A 13,072-nucleotide genomic window follows, 5' to 3' on the forward strand; every position below is an offset into this window, starting at 1 on the left:
CAGGGCAAAAACACATACTCTTGCAGAGTAGAAATGGCCATATACACTAAAGCAGCTTAAACACATCTTATACAGTAACCTTAATTTAAAAAACAGAACAAATGTTAGTATTCACGTTAGATGTATCGGATTTCGTAAAAGAAATTAATTAATTCGATGATCCTGACCTCAGACCAATGGAGTTTGTTTATTGAATTTGGACCGTCAGATAAATGAGCATTTTGTATCCACTCAAAAATTTAAACTAGTATATTTAATTTATAATTATTTATATTAATCTATCTATAGTGTATCCCACATTTGGGATTAAGTTCCACATATGCCACGTATACAATGTAGTTGTATGCATGAGTATGAATCTTCATACTCCGCCGGTGTATTAACAACTACTAGAGTAATCCTTGTATGTTTTCCTGCTGAAAGAATCCAAGCTTGTCTGAGATTTCTTGAGTAAGTCTTTATTCTTTTGCCTTTTCTCTATTTTCTTTCTCAGACTCCTTTCTCTGTTCTTCATTAGCTTTTGTATTAGATTCAAATGTTCTACCTTTTTGAGTGTGTGGGGGTATGTGTGCGTGTGTATTAGAGAAAAAAAAAAAAAAGTTCTACCTTTTTGCCTTTTGGATTCAACATCTCCTAAAAAATTTCTTGATTTTCTTGTGAAGAATAATGAAAAAGGAAGATTTGGGTCTTCTTTGTTTTGTGCTGTCATTCATTCATATGCTCTGGATTATCTTTTGCAGCTGCTAATTTACTGTTTTTGTTTGATTTTTGGGCTTAGACAAGGAAAATGGGAAATGGGTTTTATTTCAATCTACTTGATTTTACTGTAGTTAGTTGCATTTGAATTCATTTTTGGAGATATTGCTGGGAAAAAAATGCTGGGATTACTAATTTTTTATGGGTGTTTTTTGTTGGATTTTTCTTGTTTGAATTCGCACTTCCAATGGTATAGATTATTCATCAAGTAGTTTTGGTCATGCAAACACAAGTGTAATTTGATTTTTTGATCACATGCATTATTGGGTGCTGGCATTATACATCAACAACGATGGAGGAGCGTCCCCTGGAATTCAAGGGGCATTTGCCTCGAATCTGAACCGCCCAAATTGTCGGTCCCACTGGATTCGTTACAGCTGGGAAATCGGATTGATTAGAGAATCCTGGCCTCTCTGATTATTGGACATTTGGATCATAGGCATTAGTGGTAGGGGCATGATTGAATGCTGGCATAATGCCACAACTGCAGTGCCGGGGCGTCCCCTGATATACACATGGCATCTGCCTCGAATCTGAACCGCCCAAGTAGTCTGTCCCACAGTAGATTGGTCATATCCCTGAAATCATATTGATTAGAGAATCCTCATCTCTCTGATTAATGGACATTTGGATCATAGGCATTACTGGTAGGGGCATTATACATGCTGGCATTGTACCGGAGCTACGGTGCAGGGGCATCCGCATCCCCTGACATATACATGGCATGTGCCTTGAATTTGAACTGCACAAACTGTAGGTCCCATGGATTGCTCAAATCCCCAAAGACAGATTGATTAGAGAATGCTGACCTCTCTGATTAATGGCCATTTGTTTGTTTAATTTGGATTGTTTATTGGTTTTTGTTCTCACCGTCCATTGGAATTTTTGACTGATTGGCGGGATAATCCATCTGATCTGAATCCCACTCTTTGGGTGGTGGTATTATATTTATGCGTAGCACTCTATCATTCTTCTGTTATACAATGCTTGGCCTGTATTACCAGCTATTTGATTCAGGCCAAGCATTTTTTACAGATGGGGCACCTCGTTTCTGGATCATCCATCTGTTTATGCCATCCAACAATCCCATTCATCTGACAAGTGTATGTTTTGCTGATGACTTTTGGCAGGAAATCAATTGGATGGCTAGGATTGTCCATTGGCGAGATTTTGTGGCTCATCTCTAGTCCATAGCGGGACGTACCAGAAGAACTGTCTGGATGACTTAAATGCAGGCCCAAGGAAGTCGCCAGTCACTCAGGCTGAGTGTTGTATATTTATCCTGAGCTAAAAATTCATATGCACATACAGTCATTGATGTATAGGTCAATTACAATGGGTCATCCTTTTGGTTTAGGAAGACCATGGCAGTGATATTCAGGGGCACTGGTAAGTCTCTCTCCCTCTCTCTGTCTGTCTCTCTCTAATTTTCATGCCATATTCTTCTTTGGTTTGTTCATTTCTTTTTCTTTTCAAAATCCCAATTGCTTTAGAAATGGGCCTGTTTGTTTAGAGAGAAACCCGTGGAAAAGAAAATGAATTGGAGGTAAATGAATTGGGAATAAATGGCTTACTCAGTTGTGTTTGGATGGGAATAAATGAAATGCATTTGAAATTCAACTATCCTATTTGGATGGGAGTGAATAAGAGGAATGGGCATGCACTGGAAATTTTCAATATATTCACAGGAACATATGTGATATCCCAAATTGGTGTAAATATGTGATATTTAACAGAATGGTTGCAATAAGCCCATTGAATAAATACTTATGCCAAAAATGAGGTAATTTTGAGCCTTGGTGGGCCACAAATGTAAGGATCACGAATAAGCAACTTGCCAATGTTTTTTAACCGTCCATTTATATGGCTAACCTTTGGACGTTTTGGATTGTTCTATTGGTGTGATTTTAGTGATGCGGCCGATAATTGGATTGTTTTAGAGTATCATTAGCATGCCGCGTGTATGACGGACATATGCTTAGCGGCACCTTTGTTTACTCTTGTGACTCTCCAAGGGAGCTGAAAAAGGGTCTTCACCTCATTTACTTCCAAATCCCCTCTCAGAGAGGATTTCATTTACATACCCACTTACTCCCATTCCGTTTCATTTTCATGTATTTACTCCCATCCAAACACACCTTAAATGCCATTTACTTGCATTTTCTCCCATCCAAATGGCCCTTATAGAGATTTTCCATGTCTGCCTTTTGGATTCTCTCTAAACAAAAGACTTAAAATCATTTACCCACTTCAATAAGTCCCCAATTCATATTGGTTTCAGTTTTTACAAGCCCGATGGGAATAAAGAGGATGGAAGGAGATGCAGGTGGAGGTGACGCAAGGGAAGAAGATGTTGATGATCAATTGCTCTTGTTGAATAAAGAAGCCATCAAACATTCCAGTAAAAGGTTGGGAAAATTGACTCCCACAATACGTTCTAAGATTGCGGAGCATAGCCAACACAATCCAACTTTAACTCAAAAAGCATTGCTGAAGTGGGCTGAAGACATGTTTGGTATTAGAGTAACACAAGGAACCATATCCAACATCCTTGCAGCTAATAGAAATGCGGCGGCGGCAACTGGCAACTTAACGGTTGGTCAGAAGAAGGCCATTTGCGAAGAGAATGAGAGGGATCCGCAGAAGACACAGGAGCAACTTGCTGTGTTTGTCCAAGAGAAGTTCAATCTCAGCAAGAAACCATCCCAAGCGACGATTTGCCAAGTCTTGAAACGTAAGAAGGAATTTCTGAAAGTGGATGGTACTCTTCAGGAATCTGTAAAGCGCCGCAGCATTCCCCGATTTCCCAAAATTGAGGCCGCGCTTTCGAACTGGGTGCTTCAGTGCCAAGCAAACCAGCTACCACTATCGGGCCAGATTATACAAGAAAAGGGGCGGTCGATGGCACGGATGCTTAATATCCCAGAGGATGAGGTTCCCACGTTCTCAGATGGATGGCTCCATAAATTCCAGATGAGGCATAACTTCCAGCATTTCCGATCTCGAGGGAAGTGCCGGGTCGCTGATCCCATAGCCGTTGCAATGCTGAAATTGAAGGAGATCACTGACCGGTTTGAATTACAGGACATCTTTAGCATGGATGAGGCTGCCCTGTTCTACTCCATGTCCCCAGATAGAACTATTGCAGAGAAACAATTAGAGGTCGTGGATAAAGATAAAATTCGCCTGACACTCGCACTCACTTGCAATGCGAATGGGTCCGAAAAGTTGCCGCCTCTGTTTGTTGGGTCTTCTGCAAGGCCAAGATCCTTCCAGAAGAGAACTCGAGAGGAACTTTGCTTCTATTACCGCAATAATAAAAAAGCGTTGATGACCGCAGTACTATTTCAGGAATGGCTAAAGAAGCTTGATATGTATATGGGGTCTCGCGATCGCAGGATTCTCCTACTTCTGGATGATGGGCCATCCCATGTCATTGAAAATGTAGACTTGGGTCATGTGCATGTTCACTTCCTCCCACCCGACACAACCTCAAAGATACAACCATTGGATGCTGGAATCATTGCAGCCTTCAAACGTCGCTATCGGAGCTATCAACTCCAACACGCCGTGGATTTAGATGGTGCTGGTGAGAGAAATATCTACAAGGTCAACGAACTTCAAGCCATCCGGTGGGCTGTGGCTGCTTGGAAGTCGATACATCCCAACACTATCATCAATAGCTGGAGGCATTGCCCCTTCCTTAGTCCTCGTGGTGAGGATGGGTTGCCATTGCTTACGCCAATGTCTAATGCACATCCGCTAATCGAGGAAGTCGGTGAAACTCTGATAGAGGAAGCGTTGGTTAATAAGATGACTATGCTTGGTGTAAAGGATCCGTTGAGCATCCAAAAACTTATCCATCCTGCCATTGAAGTAGTAGTTCATGCAGTTTTTAGCAACGAGGATTTGCTTGAGGTGGCAGATGAAGCTGGCATAGAAGAGGAAGAAGACAACGGCGAAGAGCAGCAACTGAAGGTGACACCAAAGGAGTTGCTGCCTGCTCTCGAGACAGTCATTCGTAAATTGGAGGAGGATGCAATTGGCAATCATGGCATTCTTGTTCATTTGTTGGAGTTGAAAAGAACAACAAGACATGAAGAAGTTGATCAAGATGAGTCGTCGTTGTACTTCTTCTAGAACTCAAGTACCTGCCATTCTTGGTCATCTTACTTCCTTTCCTTGACTTTTAAAGTGACCCTTTTACCTTTTGAGATTGTTTAGATCAGTAAGAAGAAGGGATTTTTAGAAACAGCCACCCTTTTGTTTTATGAGTTAATTAGACAGAACCACTAAAAAATCTGAGCCGTTCATCAAGTGGAAACCTTCAAGATGGGTATTTCTATTGTCCCAAAGCTCTGGTCTAGTAAGGTGGGCCAGATGGTGTCTGGAAGAAATGGGTGGTTACTACTGATTACGGGTATTTTCATCATTAAAAAAAAAAAAAAACTGACGGCTGTGATTTCAATCTGACAGAATAAGGTCACATAAAAAATGTAGGTGCTAAAATCTAACCCCAAAGTTTTTGGGTGGCTCTATCTAATGAAGCCATAAAAAAAGGGTGGCTTTTTCTGAAAATCCCCAAGCAGAAGTAACTAGATCTCTCACCTACTCAGAAATGCATTATGTATAGTCAACATTTTTCTCTGTAATGCGATCGTCATTTTATTAATATAAATTCCTTCTTATCCATTAAAAAGAAGAAGCAACAATATATTTTCTATGTTCATTGCATTAGATGATTGTATTCTATTTTTATCATTGTAAGGTATTTTTAAATGCATTGCCACTATGGTTTTTCAGTTTCCCACTGTTCTAGATGTTACAATCTCCCTTGCATGTTTCTTCATCTGCTTATATCCACTGCTGATTGATGCCGTGCCCTAACATTTAGTGGCCATTTAAGTTAATTAACAACATGAAAGGAGTTGAGAAACATGGAATGAACAAAAATACGGAAACCAAGTGAAACCAATTTTATGATATTTGTGTCCATCCAACTCATTTGACATTAAAAACCAAAAATTCTCGAACTTCGTAGTAATTGAGAAAAAAAATTCTCTCTCTCTCTCTCTCTCTCTCTCTCTCTCTCTCTCTCTCTCTCATTTTAGCTATGTTTGGTTGCCACTTAAAAATTCTAATTGAAGGTTTGGTCCTTGATAGAGTGGAATGGAAGAACAAGATTCATGTAGCCGACCCCAATTAATTGGTATAAGGCTTAGATGATGATGATGATAACGATTTTAGTTCACAGTATGTATTAGAGATGATAATTTATATAAATTATGGGTTATCAAGATTATTTTTATTCCTTACCAAAATCTCTAATACATGATTATTGTTACCTAAAATGAGATGAACTCATTTTGGAGTGGCAACCAAACTAGGCCTTGAAGCTCATTTATAGACTCTTGGCGCAGGGAGGGACGTGATGAGGTCAATCACCGTCTTCCTTAGGGAATAACTACTCCGAATCCACAAAGCTCTCTGGACTCCTCACAGAGCTTCCTCGAATCCACGAGGGATAAAAGCAAGAATAATTCCTAATAAATTCGAAATAATTTGATTGATGATAAAAAACGAAATTACAACTCTTTAAATAAGGATCTCAAACTTAGGATAGATATTTAGACTTAGACTCCCACTCAAACACCCTAAAAACGTGACTTACTATAATTGGCCAAAAATAGTACGTGTCCAATTTGGCCTAACCATGTTATTCTCCTAATTTTTCTAAGCTCTCTTCATGTTGGGCACGACTTCTACAACTCAAAGGATCAAAAGTTATACTCGAATTAAAACCTACTATTTATAGTAAAAATGAAACTAAATGGGACTTTTGACCGTTGATCTGATAGAATCTCGCAAATCCAGCGTGGGCAACCCGGCATAGCGGGTTGGTTGGCGTAAGTAGGTTCTCCTACCCCAAAATCACATATAATATGTCGAAAAACTCATCCCAGTTTGCAAGATTACGACTGATTTAAGGTTCTGACGGTGCGGATCATTTCCGCCTCCTATCAGGCCTTCTCCGGTCCATCTTTGCCATGAAAGTGTCTGCAACCCGCTCTACATCAACTCTCAAGTAAGATAGTGTTCAATCTTAATGGGTAGAAGGTATTCTTGCAATTGAAAAGAAGTACGAGTTACATCGCATTTTCACAGGTTAGAAAGAACATTGAGCACTACCAGAGTTGCAGTTGGTGCATTGAAAGATTCAGTCGCTAATGCAAGGTGTGAAGCAAGGTATTCTCAATAACAGTAACGATGGATTTTTTTTTTCAAGGAAAAAATGTATTGGCCCGTTACGGGCCTGTAACAGTCGTTACCGTGTTAGAAGCTTGTTATGAGCTTCTTCTTCTTCTTCTTCTTCTCTCTCTCTCTCTCTCTCTCTCTCTCTCTCTCTCTCTCTTTTCAAACTGGGCGTTATGGCCCAGGCCTGTTATGAGCCTTTTAAAAAAAAAATAAAAAATCAGGCATTACAGCTCTCTATCCTGTAACAGGCACTGCCATTGCTTTTACATGATGGCCATCACATAATCATTTTTGAATACCTACTGGGAAGCATAATTGTTTTTCCCATTTCAGTCCTTTCTACTCGTATATCCCAAAAACTAAAAATTATTTGAAGTTGCTCTATGATTTCATTTCTCATTCCAATGTTAATGGCCATGTTAGGAGAAAGAACTATAGAGGTGAAGTCGCCTGATTTTAGAGATCATCATCATCTGTTTTCTAACCCACCTTTGCATGGATGGTGAGGATCTCCGATTCAATTAAATTGCTTGCCAGAGTTTCTTCTTTGGTGATTTCCAACTCCCAATTGAAGATTATTTGCCTTTACAATAATAACTAGATTTTGGTTTTCTCGACTGATATTGGAACTGTTTTCTGATAGTAGGATGTAACATGCCCAATTTTAAGAACTGCAATTTCCCACTTTTAAGTGATCCTTGTGGATAGGAAGGAATGCACAAGAGCTTGTCTAGGAACTCTATATGGAGTTTGCAGTTCCTGCAGTAAAATCAATGTGGGAGTTACTTGATATGCCGGCGGAGTGTGGCCATTCATACCAATGCATGCTGCTGTACATGTGATACTACAAACCATCCAAATCTTGGGCCCCACTTCAGATGGGTCATATCTCAATGTCATATCAATTTGACATCCCTAGCCTCTCATTAATGGATATTGTTTGTTGAATTTTGGCCCTTGACTATTTGTCATATTAACTGTCCATTTTGGTGGCCATCAGTGGGGAAAATATAATGATATTTTTGCATGAGTTTGGGTAATAACCCACCTTCAGTGGGCTCCACTATTCAAGCAGTTTGAATTAGGGCACAGCCAAGCATTGGTGTGCACAGTGATTATGTGCCTGTTTATGGATGGTCATACTGCCAGAGACAGAGTATCCAAGTTTTTTCTCATATCAATGAATGTGGGGTCCACCACATTGTGTATCTACCATCCAACCCGGTCATTAGGTGTGCCCCACCAGGATGAAGTAGATAAGAAAAGGTTTCAACAACTCTTTGTTTTTTTTTTTTTTTTTTTTTTTTCTGATTAATGCTAGAGATATTTTCCACCAAATGTCAACAACTTTTCTCATTTCTATTCTTCTTGCTTTCTTCTTCTATTAGTGACTTAAGGTAATCACCTTGGACATCTTGAACGTGATTTGGGTTTCCTTTAGTGTTGCTCAAGAGATTGAAGATGAATTGAGAATTTCGGAGGAAATAGAATAGGTTAGATGATTTGGAGATTTTTAAAAATTGGATTATAGGGTTTAAAATTTTTAGGTGTCAAACTTGTGATTTTGGATTGTTGAATTTGGGGGAGCTAGGGAAAATGGGAGGTTTAGGGTCAGGTGATACGCACTCCATTGATCATGTGGACATGTGGAATAAAAGGGAATCACCTTAATTCTCTCTTCAGGTTGTTCCTTAGGTTTAGTAAATTTGAAGTTTGAATAAGTGGATCATCCTTTCCTTGATTCTCCCTAAGATAGGAATAGTTAGAAGTGGAGAATAAAAGAGCGGTGTATTCCTAAGAAAGCCATGAAGGAAAAATCAAGGAACTGGGGAGGGCCACTACCCTCGAAGTGGTTTGTTACCCCTTTCTTATTCTTTTTCTTTATATTTTTTTTTCTTGAAATATTTACATAAATTCGTGATGCGACTTGAGCATTGTATCATTGGGATTGGGAAATTGGAAAATTACGACATAGAATTGAAGGATTTAGGGAAATTCGAATATGGGGTTTGGGCTAATAGGAACTAAATGGTATTTAATGCAGTGGCATTTTCACACCAGGCTCGAGTAGGGTGGCCTGTGGGATGTAGGGGCACACTCGGGGTGGGTGGCCCGTGTGAGGCAGGTGGCTCGTGTGAAGTGGAACCTATGTGAAGTGGGGCCCACGAGAGGGGTTCGACCGAGGTCCTAACCCATGCGATGTAGGGCCTAGGCTATGAGATAAAGGGATCGATTCACCATGCTCTATCAGTTCGAGCTTTTAGAGCAAGTGGTTAATTGTCCTGCATTAGTATCGCTCTTGATGGATTAAAAAAATCAACTTGTGTAAAATCAAATATTAATATTTTAGACAAAATTCAAAAATTGCGCTTGGAATCTCCAGGTGTGTGCATTGGTGTTTAGGGTGCTCAAGGGTCGGGTGCACCCAACGGCTTTAACTATGTTGATGTTATCTCATTCTAGAGTAATTGTGTGATACTTGGATGCAATACCCATCTAGTATCAATTGGGTCTCAGTTCGTCTAAGCGGGGACAATGGTTCAACAATTCGATTGTCGATCGGACGGGTCCATGTTGGATGGTGCATGCAAACACAAAAATTTCTCAGTGTAGAAGATCCTATCTATCCAATTTATTTATTTTATTTTAATGTTTATTTTTAAATCGAATGTGGCAGAGTTTGATCCCATTTCTTCTTTCCTCCACGACTGCCAATCTCCAAGGAATACCAATGAAGAGATGGAATCGAAGACAAGATGGTTTTGACCACATCAAAAACCCAAATAAGGATCGGTGGCCATTGGATCAATTTGCACACAAGATCAGTCTTCAGATTCATTTAGCTACAAGATGGTGCTGACCCACCTCATTCAAGACGCAGGTAATCCAAAACTTCTCCTCATAGACAACACTGAATGGATAGGATGGAGCCTTATATTCACATTGCCTTTTTGTATTTTGGTTACCTGCCTGTGGGCCAGCTATTGATTCTAAGGGCCCATTTGTTTTTCAATTTACAATGTAAATGGAGTGTAAATGATTAATTATTACTACTCACACATGTTTGGAAGAGAGGGATTTAGAGTGTAATTAGGCCTTGAAAACCATAGCATAAATACATTGAAATCAGAACAAAATTGCGATTGTAAAATCTGTGAGGCCCACCATTATGTATGTGTTTGATCCACACTGTTCATCCGTTCTATGTTCTCATTTTAGGGCATGAAAAAATGAGGCAGATCTAAAGCTCAAGTGAACCACACTACAGGAACCAGGGATATTTGAATGCCTACTATTGAAAGGTAAAATGAGCATAGGGTCTGCAGGGAAATGTACCTATCATCCTACCTGTTCATAAGGTCACACAAACATGGATGGAGGGAAACCACAGATATCAGCTTGATCCAAAACTTTTGTGGCCTCTGGCCTCCAAGAAGAATTGAACTGTAGCATTCAATTCCCTCTGTTCCTGTGATGTGGTCCACTTGAACTTTGGATCTACCTCATTTTTGGGCTCATGCCTTAAAATGAGTGGGAAAAACAGATGGACAGTGTGGAAGAGACACAAACATAATAGTGGGACCCACAGATTTTTAGGGTATAGCCCAAAAATGAGGTAAATCCAAAGATTTATATTTATTTATTTTTTCTTTGTTTTTTTTTTAAAATTTTTTTTTTTTAATTATAATTATTATCAACGCACGCATCACACCCCACACACTCACACCCATGCACTCACACCACTCGGTGGGATTTCACCACAACCGGTACTCGAACCCATGATGGTTGACCCAACTTTCATTTCAGAAATGATGGGTCTGTTTGATGGGCTTTCTTGCACGCCTGGAGCCATGATTGTGGGAGCTATGGTCCAACACCATTTCTTCTTACCTTATTATGGCACGCCCACCTATGATCAATAAAGGCCATTGGGTAGGAGGAATTCAGTATATGTTGCACACGATCCAGAAATAACTATGATTGGATAATCACAGCCATACATTCAAAGACGTGCATATTGATGGCTAGAGTAGAAATGGTCCTGTAGTCTATTTTTGTGGGCCCTTGTTTGAATGGCTGTGATCATTCGATAGGGCTTTTGGGGCCATCTGAAATCCACAATGGACTTGTAGTCCCCAAGTGGTGAGGCCCAGAAGCATTTGCAAGGGGGTCGTGTTGGGACTTGTTTATTGAGAAGAGATTTGATACTCTGGCGTTGTGTTGGTTATATGAATGGAGTTCAGGTAAATGGAAACTGAGCAAATTGTGGGTCTCACTATAGATGGATCAGAACCGAACTTTATATGGGGTTGATTTCCTACGCCGTGGATTGATGAAAATGAAATGGCCAGTTAAAAAAAGGAAAAAGAAATCAATGGTCCTTATTCAACAAACCTCCACCAATCAAGGTTAGGATTGCTCAATAACGTGGGCCACATTACAAGGATGGTTTAGTTTAATTGGTGTTATATGCATACATGTAGAATTTATCAGTGCATGTGTATCCCCTTGCTTCGAGCAACCCACGTGCGACCAGGCAAGATCTGGGCCACTTAGCAAGTGAGCTCAACATGAACATACCATCACACTAACTCCAAGCTAGTCCACTGATGAAGTTGGCCATATTTGTACGTAGAATATAAACTATCCATTTTTTCCTTATGCAGGTGTAGCCCATCTGATTAGCAGATAGTCTTATTTGTGGGCCAGGGTATGTTGACTCTCACTGCAACCAATGACTGTACCTGATCTTGGATATGTGGGCCATCCTCACGGGTATGATTCAGCACTCTTTCTCATGATCAATGTGTAAATGGCCTAGCTGGGCCACCATATATATATATATATATATATATATATAACTTTTGCAGTATGATCCAGCAAAATGGATGGACTGTGTGCATAAAGCACATACATCACAGTGGGCCTCACAGAGCCCCTTCCACAACCGAATCTGTCTTGCTAGGGGCTCCGATGTGTGTGTGCGCGTGTGTTGACGAGAATTTTAAGGAAAAATTTCTCATAAATCTCAAGTTTTCCATTGAATTACTTTTTAAAGAAAAACAATATATGGGCTGTACATGCTTCTTCTTCTTCTTCTTCTTCTTCTTCTTCTTCTTCTTCTTCTTTTTTTTTTTTTTTTTTTTTTTTTTTGTTTTTTGTTTTTTGTTTTAAAGTGGTGTATATTATTTTTTATGGTGTGGCTCAACTTATGTTTAGGTCCACTAAACATCATGGCGGATTACATTTTTTGGGCAGGTTAGATACCATACAAATAGCACATGAGCTCCACAATTCTCCATTTTATGGTTTTTTGAAGAAAAATGTATATAATGGGCATTATGGTAATTTTACCACTCAAAAATCACTGATGCTCTCCTGGAACCGGTTCTCATGGGAACTTCTTGAGAGCTTTCAACCTGTGATGTGGCCACAAAATCCGAACGTTCCGCTAATTGAGTCACCTCATGAGACCTCTTAGGAAGTTTCCATGAGAACTGGTTACCAAGAGAGCATGCATGCATGTACTATGAGGTCGATCTCATGGGCCCCACTAAGGTGTGTGATGGACGATCATGCAGTGCATTTGGTAGGACCCCTCTTAAGTTAGGGGATGTGTCAAAAATCAGCTGTATTTGAAACTCAGGTGGGCCATACCATCTGAAACCATGAAAAATCATGCCTAAAACAGCTAATAGCACTTTGTGGGACCCACCTGAGTTTTGGAATGGCCTCAAATTTGGTGTGAACCCTCATCCAAGTGGGGGGACGATGGATGGGCTAAATGTCAAAATCACATCTCAGTGGTCCTATGTACAATCAAGAAAATGGTAATACGAGGTCGACCTCATGGATTCAGATGTGTGGCCCACCTGAGTGCTGGATACAGCTGATTTTAGAGGCATCCCATGACCTAGAGGGGACCCACAATATGCACGGTGTAGGTGGGGGCCCACAGCTCCCATGAGGTCGACCTCATAGAACCTTTTTCCATGTATATGTGTTTCTGCGTGCCCATCATCCACTTAAAACTATTCATTAATTGAAGAGCAAGCAGGAA

General features: G+C 40.1%; 1 protein-coding gene across 3 annotated transcripts; it reads left to right on the forward strand.

Moving 5' to 3' along the window:
• The first annotated feature begins 335 nt into the window (after positions 1-335).
• On the forward strand, positions 336-5,561 carry LOC131256756 (CENP-B homolog protein 2-like). Of its 3 annotated transcripts, none has more exons than XM_058257791.1 (3): positions 336-450; positions 1,887-2,145; positions 3,038-5,561. In XM_058257791.1, the coding sequence occupies exons 2-3, from the start codon at positions 2,121-2,123 to the stop codon at positions 4,894-4,896; spliced, it is 1,884 nt and encodes a 627-aa protein (XP_058113774.1). In that variant the 5' UTR covers positions 336-450; positions 1,887-2,120; the 3' UTR covers positions 4,897-5,561. The 3 variants fall into 3 exon arrangements, with proteins under 3 accessions (XP_058113774.1, XP_058113775.1, XP_058113772.1); XM_058257792.1 differs by lacking the exon at positions 336-450 and adding an exon at positions 545-562; XM_058257789.1 differs by lacking the exon at positions 336-450 and having other exon boundaries at positions 777-2,145.
• Positions 5,562-13,072: the final 7,511 nt, after the last annotated feature.

Source organism: Magnolia sinica, chromosome 9 (assembly GCF_029962835.1).
Source record: "Magnolia sinica isolate HGM2019 chromosome 9, MsV1, whole genome shotgun sequence".
NCBI lineage: Eukaryota > Viridiplantae > Streptophyta > Magnoliopsida > Magnoliales > Magnoliaceae > Magnolia > Magnolia sinica.